General features: G+C 41.6%; 1 protein-coding gene and 1 long non-coding RNA gene across 2 annotated transcripts in view; one reads left to right on the top strand and one right to left on the bottom strand.

Annotated features, from left to right (window-relative positions):
- Window positions 1-16,985, bottom strand: part of LOC115156313 (amyloid-beta A4 protein) — a 33,320-nt gene extending 16,335 nt beyond the window's left edge. The window contains exons 1-4 of the mRNA XM_029703779.1: window positions 16,707-16,985; window positions 5,163-5,330; window positions 4,788-4,917; window positions 4,608-4,720 (exon numbers count right to left, since the gene is read on the bottom strand). Of these exons, the coding sequence (XP_029559639.1) occupies window positions 4,608-4,720; window positions 4,788-4,917; window positions 5,163-5,330; window positions 16,707-16,766 (471 nt within the window). The 5' untranslated portion in view covers window positions 16,767-16,985. The remainder of the gene's footprint in view (window positions 1-4,607; window positions 4,721-4,787; window positions 4,918-5,162; window positions 5,331-16,706) is intronic.
- Window positions 14,775-15,638, top strand: LOC115156339 (uncharacterized). The gene is made up of 2 exons (XR_003868223.1): window positions 14,775-15,062; window positions 15,188-15,638. It is a non-coding gene; the product is annotated as an uncharacterized LOC115156339 (long non-coding RNA).
- Window positions 16,986-17,483: the final 498 nt, after the last annotated feature.

Raw genomic sequence — 17,483 nt, 5'->3', positions numbered from 1 at the left:
ATCCCCATACTTTAACGATGACAGCTTCTCCATTCTAGAGGGGGAGATCGACCATTTCCAGGCCCAGGGACATGTACTAGTCTGTGACAACCTAAATGTCAGAACAGGACAAGAACCTGACACTTAGCACACAGGGGAGCAGACACCTACCTGGAGGTGACAGCATTCCCTCCCAAATATGCCCCCCTAGATACAACTATGACAAAACAACCAACAAAAACGGGTCACAACTCCTGCAGCTATGTCGAACGCTGGGTCTGTACACAGTCAATGGTACGCTTCGAGGGGACTCTTACGGTAGGTACACCTACAGCTCATCCCTTGGCAGTAATACTGTAGATTACTTTATCACTGACCTCAACACAGTCTCTCAGAGCATTCACAGTCAGCCCAGATCTTAGCAAAATCACAGTCTACTAGAACAGAGCAATATTCAATCATGAGGCATCAAAGCCAAAGAAACTACATAATATTAAGAAATGCTATAGATGGAAGGAAAGTAGTGTAGAAACCTACCAAAAAAACAATTAGGCAACAACAAATTAAATCCCCTTTAGACAACTTTCTGGAAAAAACGTGAAGGTGTAATCTTGGCAGTAGAAAACCTAAACAGTATATTTGATGTCTCAGCTCTCCTATGAAATCAAAACATGTAAATCAGAAAACCTAAGAAAATGAACAACAATGACAAATGGTTTGTTGAAGAACGCAAAAACCTAAGAAAGACATTGAGAAACCTATCCAACCAAAACGATAGAGACCCAGAAAACCTGAGTCTACGCCTTCACTATGGTGAATCACTAAAACAATACAGAAATACACTACGGAAAAAGGAGACTGCACGTCAGAAATTAGATCAATGTAATTGAAGAATCCATAGAATCTAACCACTTCTGGGAAAAATGGAACACACTAAACAAAGAACAACCTATCCAAAACGGAGACGGATAAACCACTTCTCCAATCTTTTTGCCTCTATAACAAAGAACAAACAGCAAAAACATACATGATCAAATTCAAATCAAAGAATCAACTATTAAAGACTACCAGAACCCACTATATTCTCCAATTACATTGTATTTTGTCCAGTAGTTCATTCAAACACTCCAACCCAAAAAGGCCTGTAGTGTTGATGGTATCTTAAATGAAATGATAAACTATACCACAAATTCCAATTGACATCTTCCCCAATATTTGGAACCAAGGACTGATCACCCCAATCCACAAAAGTAGAGACAAATTTGACCCCAATAACTACCGTTGGATATGCGTCAACAACAACATTGGGAAAATCCTCTACATTATCATTAACAGCAGACCCATACATTTCCTCAGTGAAAACAATGTACTGAGCAAATGTCAAATTGGCTTTTTACTAAATTACCATACGACAGACCACGCATGTGACCCGTTTAAGGAAACTAGGCGCATGTCGCAGGTCACTACTTCACAGCAGAGCCTTTTGTTTTTAATCAAAATGTGTTTTTGGGCAGAAATACCTTCTCGATCATGTGAACTTCATGTGCCTTAATAACAAAATTGTAAGCCATCAGTAAATACAAATACAATTGTTAAATTACAAGCCTAGCTGGTTTAGCCACATAAAAGTCAGCAACCTTCTCACTAACCATGATTGGCTAAGATAACGAGTGGGTTGGACATGCCGAGAGATTAGTTTGGATTGGTCTGCCATATAGCACAGTTCTGTCTATTTGAGCTGGTCAGTATGTCTAGGTAATCCTGTCTAACGCAGTTTATTTTTTAAATGTATTGCATAGTAAAACTGCATAAATAATGTCAAGCTAAAGTATACTGTTAACTAGCTAACGTTATGTGTATGCTCTCCACTTTCTGGAGGACCGAGTTTTGAAATCAGTGGAATTCGAGTATGATAGCTAAGGAGATGGAGAAAACACCTGTCTCTGGATAACATCTTCAAACTAAGGGCAACCATGGCATCTGACAGGAGACGTTTCCAACCATGATGTATACAGGTAAGATAGTCTAGCTAGCTACATTTTCAGATATTACATGTTCTTAATTTTGATAGAAAGTGGTTTCATTACAAGTTAATGTACTGTTAGCTAGCTAACGTTAGCTGGCTGGCTCACTAGCTAATGTTATGTGTATGATCTTAGTCTTCGTATCTCAGACATATTTGCTTGACTAGTTATAGCCTAATGTTGGCTGGCTAACATTGAACCTGGTTGGTTAGCTACCTGCAGATTCATGCAGGGTAGTAACGTCATGAGTTGGGATTGTGGTTCATTGTTTACATTCATTGTTTTGTCTTAACAAAATACTTATCTTAGTGTGCCAGAATTTACGAACACTCAACACTCATTGAATATGGCCAGTGTCAGTAAACGTTGGCAAAGAAGCGTAATTAAATTGTTGCCAGCAGCACAGTTACAGTCACCAACACTCTGGATAACATAGAAACAACCTAACCAGCTCTACTAGGGTGAGAAAATGGTCAGAGTGGGGTGTTCTCTCATTATGTGTCTGGAAGTAGCTAGCAAGCTGGCCAATGTTAGCCAGTTAGCTTGGGTGCTGTTGTGGTCAGAACCAACTCTGCTAGTGCCAGTATTGTGCAGTGAGCTGTTAAAACATTCAAAGGCCATTTTCTCAAAAGTGAGTTTACAACTTGATCTACTTTCAAAGCAAAATTACTTTCCTATTGTTCCTCAACTGTAGTGTATGATATACAATTTTGTAGCTCTGAGTCTCTACTACATAAGACCGATTTGTCGGTCACATATTCACCCTGTAAACTCTAACTGACAGTCAAACAGTCTTCTCATGCTTTATTGATTTCAAAAAAGCTTGAGACTCAATTTGGCATGAGGGTCTGTTATAGAAATTGATGGAAAGGTGTTATAAAATACATGTACACAAACAACAAGTGTGCAGTTAAAATTAGCAAAAAAACACATTTCTTTCCACATGGTCATGGGGTGAGACAGGAATGCAGCTTAAACCCCACCCTCTTCAACATACATATCAACGAATTGGCGAGGGCACTAGAACAGTCTGCAGCACCCGACCTCACCCTACTAGAATCTGAAGTCAAATGTCTACTGTTTGCTGACAAACTAGTGCTTCTGTCCCCAACCAAGGGGGACCTACAGCAGCACCTACATCTTCTGCACAGATTCTGTCAGACCTGGGTGCAGACTGTAAATCTCAGTAAAACAAAAAAAAATGGTGTTCTAAAAAAAAGGCCAGCTGCCAGGACCACAAATACAAATTCCATCTAGACACCGTTGCCCTAGAGCACACAAAAAAACTATAAATACCTTGGCCTAAACATCAGCGCTACAGGTAACTTCCACAAAGCTGTGAACAATCAGAGAGAAGGCAAGAAGGGCCTTCTACGCCATCAAAAGAAGCATCAAATTCGACATACCAACTATGATCTAGCTAAAAATACTTGAATCAGTTATGATTGTGAGGTCCGAGGTCCACTCACCAACCAAAAATGTACAAAATGGGACAAACACCAAATTGAGACTGCATTCAAAAATATCCTCTTGTGTACAACGTAAAACACCAAATAATACATGCAGAGCAGAATTAGGATGACACCCGCTAATTATCAAAATCCAGAAAAGAGCCGTTAAATTCTACAACCACCTAAAATTACACAATTCCCAAACCTTCCATAACAAAGCCATCATCTACAGAGAGATGAACCTGGAGAAGAGTCCCCTAAACAAGCTGGTCCTGGGGCTCTGTTCACAAACACAAACAGACCCCACAGAGTACCAGGACATCAACACAATTAGACCCAACCAAATCATGAGAAAACAAAAAGATAATTACTAGACACATTGGAAAGAATTAACAAAAAATCTGAGCAAACTAGAATGGTATTTGACCCTAAACAGAGAGTACACAGTGGCAGAAAACCTGACCCCTGTGACTGACCCAAAATGAAGGAAAGCTTTGACTATGTACAGACTCAGTGAGCATAGCCTTGCTATTGAGAAAGGCTGCCGTAGGCAGACATGGCTCTCTAGAGAAGACAGGCTATGTGCACACTGCCCACAAAATGAGGTGGAAACTGAGCTGCACTTCCTAACCTCCTGCCCAATGTATGACCATATTAGAGACATATTTCCCTCAGATTACACAGACTTATTGCCACAACCAGTGAAGAACAAACACCATTGTAAATACAACCCATATTTATGTTTATTTATTTTCCCTTTTGTACTTTAACTATTTGCACATCGTTACAACACTGTATACAGTATAGCCATAACATGACATTTAAAATGTTTCTATTCCTTTGGAACTTTTGTGTAATGTTCACTGTTCATTTTATATTGTTTATTTCACTTTTGTTTATTATCTATTTTCCTTGCTTTTGCAATGTAAACATGTTTCCCATGCCAATAAAGCTCTTTGAATTGAATTGAGAGAGAGAACTAGAGAGATAGGAGGATATAATACTAGATATATATAGGAGAGAGATAGAAGAGAAGAGAAAACGAGAGAGCGAGAGAATACGAGAGGGGAGACTTGGGAGGAGAGACTGGGGAGGAACATACCTGAACACAACAGAATGGTGTGAAAAGGAAGTGAAAAGCATGTGTCCTCACCTCTTTAGCCACGGTGCGCCAGTGCAGGTGGCTCTCACACATGTCCATTCTCTCCTGGTGCAGGAACTTGCACTTATCAGGAACCAGCAGCGCATCACTCACAAACTCCCCAACTGCAAAACACACACAGATTACGGAGTCTCTCACACACACTCAAGCACACACACATACACAGCTTACCCAGGCAGCGGTAGGGCACCACGATGTGTGTGTGACTGCGACACTGCTTGCGTCCTTTCTTGCACCAGTTCTGGATGCTGACTGGCTGGTTGGCCTCCACCACGTTTGTGCTCTGGAGCTCAGGGTACACCTGGGGAAGGAACAGGGTTCAATGAATGTCCAAGACTTCACACAGTTGTTTTGTATTGGTGTAATATTCCCAACATTTACATCAGATCTCCCTTGTTTATCTTTCTCGCCCTAATTTCACTCCAGTTCCACCACTATATCTTCCACTCTCCTTTCACCTTTCTTTATTTCTCTTTTTCCCACTGCTCACCCTTTCCTCTCTCTGCCATCTTTCCCTCCCCCCTCCCTCCCTCCCTCTCCTCCAACCTCCTGGCAGTACTGCAGTATGCCCTCCTTGGTTCCGATGCAGCTCTTGGTGCCGGAGGGGTCCGGCTCCCACTTGCCACTCTGGACGTTGACGTGCATGTTGAGCTTCCCACAGAACATGGCTACCTGGGGCTCCGCTAGCAGAGCCACTGAGTCATCAGATGGCACCTGGACGGATGGAGGAGAGACCAAGAGGGATGGTAGATGGTGGGAGGAGGATGGTAGGAGCGAGGGAAGATGGAGGGGGGCAGAGGGAGTAAGGAGAGGGAGAGAAGGATGGTAGATGAAGGAATAGAGGGAGGACATAGGAATGACCGGGAGGAGAGGGAGTGCAGAGGGAGGAAGGAGAGTGAAATTACTGTAATTACAATTTAAAAACTTTATTTGCATTGAAGTGCACTCAAAAGCTAAAGTGACTCAAAACACAGAAATGTATTCATTCCCACGTTGCAGCTAAGATCAGGTTAATCCGCCTGTAGCTTTCATAATTTCGTCTAAGAACACACACCACCTTGACAGAGGTCACACACTACTTGAGATAATGTTACCCTCTCTCTCTCTCACACACACTCTCGTACTCTCATACTCACACACTCACACATTAACACACGTCCACTCCTCTCCCAACACAGCATAAGGACTAATATGCTTTGAGGGTCACAGCCTCTGAATCATTGTGTAATGCCACTGCCCATTTCAGATATGATTAAAAAAGCATAGACACTACTTTAAAGACACAGAGCAAGGCCGGCTGGCCGGAGCAATCTACTGAATCACTGACAGGCAAACAGGCAACAGCACTGAGAACTGTGCCTACAGTGTGTGTGTATGTATGTGACTGTGACTATGCGCTTGTATGAGCTCTTGTGTTTGTGTCCTGAGTGAGTGAGGAGTGTTGTTCATATAGGAAAGGACGAGCTCAGAAACATTAGGTGAGAAAGAGCGAGAAAGAGAGAGAAATAAAGAAATATAGAATGTGTGCAAGAGGGAACAGACACTAACAGATAGAGCTAGAAAATGTGTGTGTGTGTGTGTCAGAGAGGGAGGTGGAAACAGAGAACTGTATAAAGATAAATCCACTTTCTGTCTATCCCTTAGTGTTTAGTTTGTACCTTTTTACCTCCCCCTTCTAACTGAGCTAAACACAAAGCATTCTGGGATCTTTTTTCATTCCATGCAATCAGAGGAAGTTTCATTGTAGCTGGCCGTCTAGCTCTCCTTTTTGTCTTTCGCACATCCGAATACACAGATGCTGCAAACTACCAAACAGAATCCTGCTGCCATTCTGCTGGTAAATTACCAAAGCAAAGATAGTGCTGTGTTTGCCTTTGAAAAAACTAGGCCTTAGTTATTTCTGCAGCCTGTAGTGTAGCAGATTATGATTAATAAGAACCACATAAACTTGGGAAAATCTGCTACATCTTTTCTCCCCATATTCATGGTTGCCATTTTGTATGCAATACATGTGTTATAGAACCACACGTTGTCCTTTTATGCAGCAGTGAACAAACAGTTCTCAGTAGATGCTGTTGTTGGTGTATTTGTATTTATTTTACCTTTATTTATGACCTAACACCCTGTGGAGTTCAGGGAGTGTGGTTTTCTCTCACTAGGTGCTCGTTGCATGATACCTGCAGGGAAGCTCTTTGACACTGCCGGTTTCTTTTTTTTAATGTCTTGTGGGTGTGTCCGTGAGTGTGTGCGGTTAATTTTAAGGGACCCTGATTGAACATGGCTGACACGAGGAACACAATCATGAATCATAGCTATCATCTTACAATGAGCCTGAATGGAAGTTGATATTATGAGGAGGTGGTGGGATGCCAGAAACAACTGATGCGATGGGGAGAAGGTAGCATTTCCAAGATGGTGTCTCACTCTCAACAGCAATGCTGTTGGCATGGCAACAGAAAGACACACAGCATCAGCAGGGTTGCAGGTGGTAGAGGGTCCTAGAATCTTAATTCACTTCACTTCATCAAGAGTTAAGACACACAATCTACACTGAACAAAAATATAAACCCAACATGTAAAGTGGTGGTCCAATGTTTCATGAGCTGAAATAAAAGATCCCAGAAATGTTCCATATGCACAAAAAGTGTATTTCTATCAAATGTTGTGCACAAATTTGTTTACATCCCTGTTAGCAAGCATTTCTCCTTTGCCAAGATAATCCATCCACCTGAAAGGTGTGGTATATCAATAAGCTGATTAAACAGCATGATCATTACACAGGTGCACCTTGTGCTGAGGACAATAAAAGGCCTGGTTTTGTCACACAAGTTGAGGGAGCATACAATTGGCATGCTGACGCAGGAATGTCCACCAAAGCTGTTTCCAGATAATTGAATGTTCATTTCTCTACCATAAGCTGCCTCCAACGTTGTTTTAGACAATTTGGCAGTACGTCCAACCGGCCTCACAACCGCAGACCATGTGTATGGTCTCGTGTGGGTGAGCGGTTTGCTGACGTCAACGTTGTGAACAGAGTGCCCCATGACATGGTGGCAGTGGGACTATGGTATGGGCATGCATAAACTATGAACAACAAACACAATTGCATTTTATCGATGGCAATTTGAATGCACAGAAATACAGGGACTAGTTCCTGAGGCCCATTGTGAGGCCCATTTTTTTTTTTTATGTATCTGTGACCAACAGATGCATATCTGTATTCTCAGTCATGAGAAATCCATAGTTTAGGGCCTAATGTATTTATTTCAATTGACTGATTCTCTCATATGAACTGTAACATATGAAATTGTTGCATGTTGCGTTTATATTTTTGTTCAGTATAGATTTGTCAGGCCTGAGTCAGCACATTGAACTAGGTTACGGTGCTGGTCAATGCTCTGTGTAGGAATTTAAGAACGAGGAGATAGGAGAAAGCCATGTAACAGTAGTGTAGCTGGACACAGTTAGTACTGTAACTGCACTTTGGCCATGGTACGTAACAGACTAGCCTGCTTTTAGTCACTCGACCTTTATACAGTAGGCTATGTGACAGCCAGGTAGTAAAACAATCCCAAGAAATGTCCTTGTTATTGAGGGGGTCAGTTGCAACAGGAGTAACAGAAACCACATTCCACAATGTTAGGACCTTGGGAGTGTCTGTTATGCTTAGGAAAGAGGATGCTTGTGTTTATGTAGCTTGCCTTGTTCCAACCCTGCCTAGATGTTATATGATACCTGCCACTGGCTGACTGGCACTCCGCACTCTGGTACCAACTAACATTAACTAGCTAGCTAGGTGACAGTTGACTTCAGGTACCATCGTCTCAGGGAAGGTGACATCCCCAGGAGAGGCTGCACTATAGCAGAGAGTAAGAACCACTTCTCTTTGACCTCCTCTTCTCTGCCGTAATCCCAGCAGCTGAGACATCCAGTGTGTTCCCCAGGTCACGAGCAGCAATGAAGCATGATACTACTCTGTGTCAGTGTTCAATATCATACTCCCTCCCAGCCTCCCACCAGCACTTTTCACCCTGAAGCCAACCCTATACACCACTAGAGCGAGAAGTTGACCTGTCACTCTGGAGACAAGTTGACCCGAGGTGTCAGAGAACCCTTACGGAAAAAAACACATGAATTTCACGTGAACACATTTGATCTCATGTGATTTAATTTGATGACATGTGAAGCAACATGTGACAACATCAAACTACACATGACAACATGTGAGCACGTCAAAACTGAATCTCATCTGAAAGTAATGTGAAAACACGGGGACACCATTTAAATATGTTATAACATCAAACTACACCTGACATGTGAGCACATGTGAAAACACGATCTCAAGTGAAATAAATGTGACAACATGGAGACACTAAATTTCAACATGTGATACAATGACACTGCAAATGTGAAAACTAAGGTGTCAAATGTAATTTAGAACATTTTACTTTGAAAGGCACAACTTGACATTCATTCACTTTTAACATTCATGGTCCACTACAGGTTTTGTCTACCGTAATTTCCGGACTATAAGCCGCTACTTTTTTCCCACGCTTTGAACCTCGCTGCTTAAACAATGATGCGGCTAATACATGGATTTTTCCCGCTTTCAAATACATTTTTTTAAAAAACACATTCTGTGACGTGCTCAGTTTTTTGGCGGCATGAAGCTTTCATTAGACCAATGAAAATGCCGAACGGGTTAAGGTCAAACAACTTTTTTGTTTACTGTTTAGATTAAATCGAGCGCGCTCATCATTCTGATTATTGTAGTAATTTTGTCACCCTCATCATGGCAAAGACACGGAGAAATGCATATGATGCAGCTTTCAAGTTGAAGGCGATTGATCTGGCTGTTGGAAAAGGAAATAGAGCTACTGCACGGGAGCTTGGTCTGGAGCAATGACTTTCTTGGTAGGCTACTGTTTACTGCAAATTTTTTTTTTTTTTACAAGCCGTGTTTCGTTAAAGCCTATTTATTTTTGTTACAAGCCGTGTTTCGTTAAAGCCTATTTATTTTTGTTACAAGCCGTGTTTTGTTAAAGCCTGTGTAAAGTTCATTCGTTTCAATGTACCGGTAGGCACCTGCGGCTTATAGACATGTGTGGCTTATTTATGTTCAAAATATATATATTTTTTTAATTCAGTGGGTGCGGCTTATATTCAGGTGCGCTTAATAGTCCGGAAATTACGGTAGGTACATAAAACAATGACTGAATTGTGATGAATGGAATGAGACTTCCCACAATTAACCACTTGGTGTCTGAATGTAAAGTGTGACCCTAACCTTTACTATAATCCCTCTATCCTCCTCCCTGCTCCTCACTTTATTGACTTCTTCTCCTCCACCTTCATTCACGTCAGCAACTCTTCCTCTCCATCTTCCTGTTCTCTGTCTGAGTGCCTCCCCCTCTTCCTCCCATAGTTCCTGATCTCACCTCGCTCTGCACGCAATGGGAATCCATCCCACTGTCATCCCCTAGGCTCAACCCACAACACCATAATTACACTGGGCCTCATAATTACATACAACCTCTCTTATACAAACATGACCTACATACACAGACACAACCTTGTTAATACAGACAGACATGACCCTAACATACAGTATACACTACATGGCCAAAAGTATGTGGACATGCCTTCAAATTTGTGGATTTGGCTATTTCAGCCACACTCGTTGATGACAAGTGTATAAAATCGAGCACACCGCCATGCAATCTCCATAGACAAACATTGGCAGCAGAATGGCCTTACCGAAGAGCTCAGTCACTTTCAACGTGGCACCGTTATAGGATACCACCTTTCCAACATATCAGTTTGTCAAATTTCTGCCCTGCTAGAGCTGCCCTGGTGAACTGTAAGTGCTTTTATTGTGAAGTGGAAATGTCTAACAGCAACAACGGCTCAGCCGGGAAGTGGTAAGCCACACAAGCTCATAGAACGGGACTAGCGAGTGCTGAAGCGCGTTGCTCGTAAAAAAAACACTCACTACCGAGTTCCAAACTGAATATAGAAGCAAGAACTGCTCGTTGGGAGCTTCATGAAATGGTTTCCCATTGCCGAGTAGCCGCACACAAGCCTAAGATCACCATGCGCAATACCAAGCGTCGGCTGGAGGGGTGTAAAGCTCGCTGCCATTGGACTCTGGAGCAGTGGTAGTGCGTTCTCTGGAGTGATGAATCACGCTTCACCATCTGGCAGTCCGATGGATGAATCTGGGTTTGTTGGATGTGCGGCTTATTTATGTTCAAAATAAATAAATAAATAAAATTCCCGGTTTGTTCTAGGGATGTCCCCAAGGACATTTTTAGAGCTTTGCGTCATGGTCCCTTGGTTTTTGTCTAGTTTCAGTGCAAATATGGTAAATCTACAACTAGATTTTGTATTTTTACAGATACATTTAGGTGTTAATGGACAGTGTGCGGATTACTTAGGACTCAACCTCACTTGGGATTTTAACTCACAAACTCTTGGATGCTAGCTACCTGAAGTTCCTGCTGTGCACCAGGACTGTGGACATACTGGAGATTGTCAAGAATACATTTCTGCTAGTTGTAGTAAAAATTAAGTAACCATATACAACTTGAAGGTGTGATTTCTATAAAATGTCTTCACTGACTTCTGTTGACAACATGCACATCACTTATACTGTTAAAAGTGTGGCTTATTTGAGGTGTGGTTTCAGCTAGCTCTTTTTGGTCTCCCATAAAAGGGAATGTCCTCCCAGTTAATCTTCTCTGTTCATAAACTTTAAAGATTATGCTTTTCATGAAATTGTTTGATATTGATTTACATTGATAAAGTTTCATCATAAAGCTACTGGTCCCCTCTCCAGTGTCAAAGACTTGGACTCAGAAGGTGGGATTAATAAGGGAATATAGAGGCATCACCCTAACTTTCATTTTAATTCACTAATGGTAACATGATATTGTCTTACCTAATTTAAATAAGTACTGTTTTGAAACCAACATCAGAGAAGGAATTTGGAGAAGGGTGTGGTTTATATAGCTAGTTAGCTACTCTACTGGTGCCAAAATCTGACTCTAGGGTGTCAGCAAATATAATAAAAATTGTACCTTATTCAACTATGGCAAAGATACTTATATGTTTCCCCTTTCATCTGTGTCTGGTGTTAGCTAGTTACTGGCTAGCTAGGTATTCATCTGTGTCTGGTGTTAGCTAGTTACTGGCTAGCTAGGTATTCATCTGTGTCTGGTGTTAGCTAGTTACTGGCTAGCTAGGTCTTCATCTGTGTCTGGTGTTAGCTAGTTACTGGCTAGCTAGGTCTTCATCTGTGTCTGGTGTTAGCTAGTTACTGGCTAGCTAGGTCTTCATCTGTGTCTGGTGTAGTTACTGGCTAGCTAGGTCTTCATCTGTGTCTGGTGTAGTTACTGGCTAGCTAGGTCTTCATCTGTGTCTGGTGTAGTTACTGGCTAGCTAGGTCTTCATCTGTGTCTGGTGTTAGCTAGTTACTGGCTAACTAGGTCTTCAGCCAGCGTGGAACAAAAGGCAGGTAAGGGTCATTCAAAACGCTGACAGTTGTCAGGTCAACTGTAAACTGCATAGCAAGAGATATGCCAAATTAGCTGTGGTCATGACTGCAGAGCACAAACGTAAAATGTTAATATCTTTGGCTGTGAGTGATAAAAAAAATAATACAAATAAAATATATATATATCCCGACAATATTTTTAACAGATGTTTTGTGCACAAAGGTGATGACTAAAGTGTCTTATTAGGAATTTTCTAATTTGACTTCTCCATGGGGCCATCAATGGGAATTGTCTTTCTCGGCCGTCATTGAGTTAAACTGCAGTACCGAAGCAATACTGTCGGTGCAGTCAAAAGCAGGCTTCCAGACCGGAACCCTTGCCCCTTGGGTAACACTGCTCAATTTGCTGTGCAAGTATCTTAACACTGCAGCACCGACACCATCTTGCTTGTGTCGAGCTTCATACTTTTCCGTTCTCCTCACTACATAACCAACCCACCAGCCTCCACTGGCCGCTATGTGACAAATGCAACATTGTATCATGTTAATGTAAGGTCAATAAAGGCATCCACAGGCTTCCCATCCGAAACAGTTTGTGCCAGTGTTGTCAATATTGCAACTTTGATGCTAGATTAAGCAAGATTTCAGACACCTCCAGCGATTTGAGGATCGTGACAAATTAAGCTACTTTTTAAGGCTGCCACCAACTTTTGGTTGATTTAGCGATTTTCCTGTTTGTGTGTTTGTGCCCGCTCGGTTGAGCCTTGTTGCACTGCTCTGCAGTCTGCACCCTCTCTGCGGCTCTACCTGCTGCTGCGTGTGTCACTTGTGGCCCTTCCCCTGCCTCTCTCTGGTCCTCTACCCGCTGCTACAGCGAGTTGAGTGAATTTATTAAAATTGGTTCCTTGTTGTTAAATGACACCACAGCTCTTCAAGGCATAAATATTATTTAAATTCTTATTTAAAAAAAAATAATATTGGTTCCTTTTTACTCTCCTTCAAACATTCTATTTAGTATTGCTTTGGAGAATGTCTCATTCATTGCATGAGACACTGAGTGACAACATGAGCATTAAAGAATATACAGAACCAGTCAAAAGTTTGGACAGACCTACTCATTCCAAGGTTTTTACTCAAACGCATTAACAAGGAAATAAATTCCACAAATTAACTTTTAACAAGGCACACCTGTTAATTGAAATACATTCCAGGTGACTACCTCATGAAGCTGTTTGAGAGAATGCAAGAGTGTGCAAAGCTGTCATCAAGGCGAAGGGTGGGTACTTTCCAGAATCTCAAATATATTTTGATTTGTTTAACACCTTTTCGGATACTAAATGATTCCATATGTGCTATTTCATAGTTTTGATGTATTCACTATTATTCTACAATGTAGAAAATAGTAAAAATAAAGTAAAACCCTTGAATGAGTAGGTGTGTCAAAATGTTTGACTGGTACTGTATATATACACACGTAGGGAAGCCTTAAGATAAATCCTCCACTTGTTAATAGAGAAAAATGTTGATTGTTTTTGAGTAAAGTAGTAATATGTTAGGTTAGTATGTTGGGGGGAAAATGCCCCCCCCCCCCTCCAACTGGGCGAAAGGCCCCTGGGGGTTGATTATTTGGTTCTATCTGTAATTTAGGCACTTGCTAGCCCAGTTAGGTAACTAGCGACTTCAATAGCAGAAAGTCTGAGTTGAACTAAATGCTAGCCAGCTAGTTAGCATAAGATCATGTCTGCTAGCATAGCTAGCTAACCTTCAGTTTGCAGGGTTAGGGTCAGAATAGGGGGTTAGGGTTAGATTAGGGGTCAGTTCTCCACCGTTCCTAAGATATACACACATACATACACACACTACCGTTCAAAAGTTTGGGGTCACTTAGAAATGTCCTTGTTGTTTAAAGAAAAGCAAATTTTGTTTGTCCATTAAAATAACATCAAATTGATCAGAAATACAGTGTAGACATTGTTAATGTTGTAAATTACTATTCAAGCTGGAAACGGCAGATGTTTTATGGAATATCTACATAAGCATACAGAGGCCCATTATAAGCAACCATCACTCCTGTGTTCCAATGGCACGTTGTGTTAGCTAATCCAAGTTTATCATTTTAAAAAGGCTAATTGATCATTAGAAAACCCTTTTGCAATTATGTTAGCACAGCTGAAAACTGCTGTTCTGATTAAAGAAGCAATAAAACTGGCCTTTAGACTAGTTTAGTATCTGGAGCATCAGCATTTATGGGTTCGATTACAGGCTCAAAATGGTGAGAAACAAAGACCTTTCTTCTGAAACTCATCAGTCTATTCTTGTTCTGAGAAAATAAGGCTATTCCATGCGAGAAATTGCCAAGAAACTGAAGATCTCATACAACGCTGTGTACTACTCCCTTCACAGAACAGCTCAAACTGGCTCTAACCAAAATACAAAGAGGAGTGGGAGGCCCCGGTGCACAAATAAGCAAGAGGACAAGTACATTAGAGTGTCTAGTTTGAGAAACAGAGACCTCACAAGTCCTCAACTGGCAGCTTCATTAAATAGTATGCGCAAAAACACCCGTCTCAACGTCAACAGTGAAGAGGCGACTCTGGGATGCTGGCCTTCTAGGCAGAGTTCCTCTGTCCAGTGTCTGTGTTCTTTTGCCCATCTTAATCTTTATTTTTATTGGCCAGTCTGAGATATGGCTTTTTCTTTGCAACTCTGCCTAGGAGGCCAGCATGGTAATGCAAAACACATTCAATAAAGAAAGGCAGTTGGCAGGCATAGGCTGGTTTTACGGTTTTATTAAGCAACACCCAGAATTCTCCATCCATATCCCACAAGCAACCAGTCTGGCTCGAGCTGTTGGCTTCACTCCAATCATGACCTCTAACCTTGCCACAACATCAACTACTGCCACAACCTCCACCACCCACATGTCTCCAGTGACCTTGCTCCGAATGTTGGTAAGAAAAAACATCAGCACTAATTTTAGGAAATATATAGTAGCATATAGAGTGATTAGAAATAATAGTTTTTTGAACCAATACTCATGAGTTCTTGTTGTTTATTTGTTTGTTTTTGTTAAAAGTACCAGTTATACAACAAACAGCAGCAGAGGTCATATTGGAGTTGTCCCCCATGCCAAGGATACAGGAGGCAAGGCCTGGGAAAAGAAAGGCTGAGTCGGCTACAGTCCTGACAGCCTCACTTCACAAGGTTCCTGGAGGACAAGGCAATAAAAACTAAGAGATAAGGAAGAAAGCAAAGAGAGAAGGAAGAAAGCAAAGGGAGAAAGAAACCAGTGACACTGAAGAAAGCTGTGGCGCCACTGAAAAAGTTTGTTCCAGGTTCCAAAACCACAAACACCCTAAAAGAAGGGGATGCCGAAGGCTTGTTCTGTAACGAGCTCTTCTCTGTTACCGGAGGGGTCTGGATACGGCGTGAACAGTATCAGAGGTGGGCTCACGAGCTATGCTCAAATTGAACTGGTGGGATTAATTTGCGACCTCTGTGTCAATAAAATTTTTTGAGAAAATGCCATTGTGTTAAATTATTGTCATTTGTTAAAGTCCAATGAATTTGTTTTAAAAAAAAAACAATATTACAAACTATTAAAAACCGTTTGCTCTTGAACTTTATTTTAAAGGCTGCTGGGATTTAAAATCTTGCTTTATTCAAATGATAATGAGTTTAGTTTAACTGTACATAATGGAGTGTAAGGAAAAGGTAAGAAGATACTTCTGTGAAACACTATGGCATAATCTTATAACTACGAATCTGTTAACTGTGGGCATTTATTTTCCTTTATAGTTTGTTATCCTAAGCATGGCCATCATCCACCTATCATCTTTTTTCCAAACTTAGTTTTTTGTGTGTTCAATTAGACATTGATCGGGGGGGACCTTGTTTGTCTATCAGGTCTAAACGAAAATCTGCTCAATATTCTACAGAAGGCTCACACACCCTTCTAAAATTCCAGATCAGCATACTCGTAGGCTACACCAGTGAAACAAACGCAATCGCACAATAAAGGCCCTTTCATCTTCGTTTAGATATTTGGAAGGCTAAAATAGTGGTCTATCAGAATAAAAACTGAACAAACATGCTTGTGTAATTCCCGAGCCCCTTTAATCTACAGTGCCAAACTGTCAATCCAGTGTCGTTGACAACTATAAAGGTAGACCAAATAGGCCTAAAAAAATAATAGGTTTAGTCCGGTTTTTTGCTTTACGCATTATGATATTCTACTCCACAATTAGGCTGATAGAGATTAAAAAACAAGATTCTTCTCGCCACTACGCAGGCCGCAATGAGCAGAAAAATAGTGGTTGGAACAAGATGAAAAAGAAATGTAGCCTAATCGCAATAAAATCTATGGCGTTGACAAGTGTGGTGTCTTAAAAACATTGCAGGCTATCAATGTCATTTCAACAACAAAAAATTATGTATCCAAACAAATGCAATCTTGATTCACCCTTGGTCTGAATTCCGTTATTTTCACTCCTGCTTTTAGCCTCACCCGTATGATCCGCTGCTACAGTGAGGGGAAATACCTTATGAAGGCTCGTGCTTCATCCAGAAGGCACCAGTTTCTCCCTTTTACTTACCTCCGATGTCAGCGTCAAGGTCGCCACCCATAACAACAGAAATGCTGTTCGCTCGACCATGCCGTTGACCTTAAATCAGTTCCGTCCAATATCTTGAAAATATTCAGATCAATCCGTTAGTATGAGCCTCTATCCCGTTCCCTTGCACTCCCGCTTGGCGACGGTGCGTGTTACGAGCATAGGATGATGAAGAGCGACAAAGAGGCTGGCCAGCTGCTCCAAAGCCTGTCACCTGACCGGGCCGAGAAAGCACTATGGGAAGAAACTAGTGTGGGGAAGGAGGTGGGTGGGTGGCAGCTCCTATTGGGAAGTACTGTAGGGTAATAGGTGAGGGTTGAGATGTATAATTAAGCAATAAGGCCCAAGGGGGTGTGGCATATGGCCAATATGCAAGCCAGTCAAATTCTTCCACAAGATCTCGACATACCATTTCTGTATAGACCTCGCTTTTGTGCATGGGGGATTTGTCATGCTGAAACAGGAAACCGTTGCTACGATGTTGAAAGCACAGAATCGTCTAGAATGTAATTGTATGCTGTAGTGTTAAGATTTCCCTTCACTGGAACTAAGGGGCCTAGCCCGAACCATGAAATACAGCCCCAGACTGTTATTCTTCCTCCATCAAACTTTACAGTTGGTACTATACATTGGGAAAGGTAGCGTTTCTCCTGGCATCCGCCAAACCCAGATTCGTCTGTCAGACTGCCAGATGGCCACGCGTGATTCATCACTCCAGAGAATGCGTTTCCCCTGCTCCAGAGCTTTACACCAATGCAG

This window comes from Salmo trutta, chromosome 20, assembly GCF_901001165.1.
Source record: "Salmo trutta chromosome 20, fSalTru1.1, whole genome shotgun sequence".
Classification (NCBI taxonomy): domain Eukaryota; kingdom Metazoa; phylum Chordata; class Actinopteri; order Salmoniformes; family Salmonidae; genus Salmo; species Salmo trutta.
This window is presented reverse-complemented; position numbering and strand designations above follow the sequence as displayed.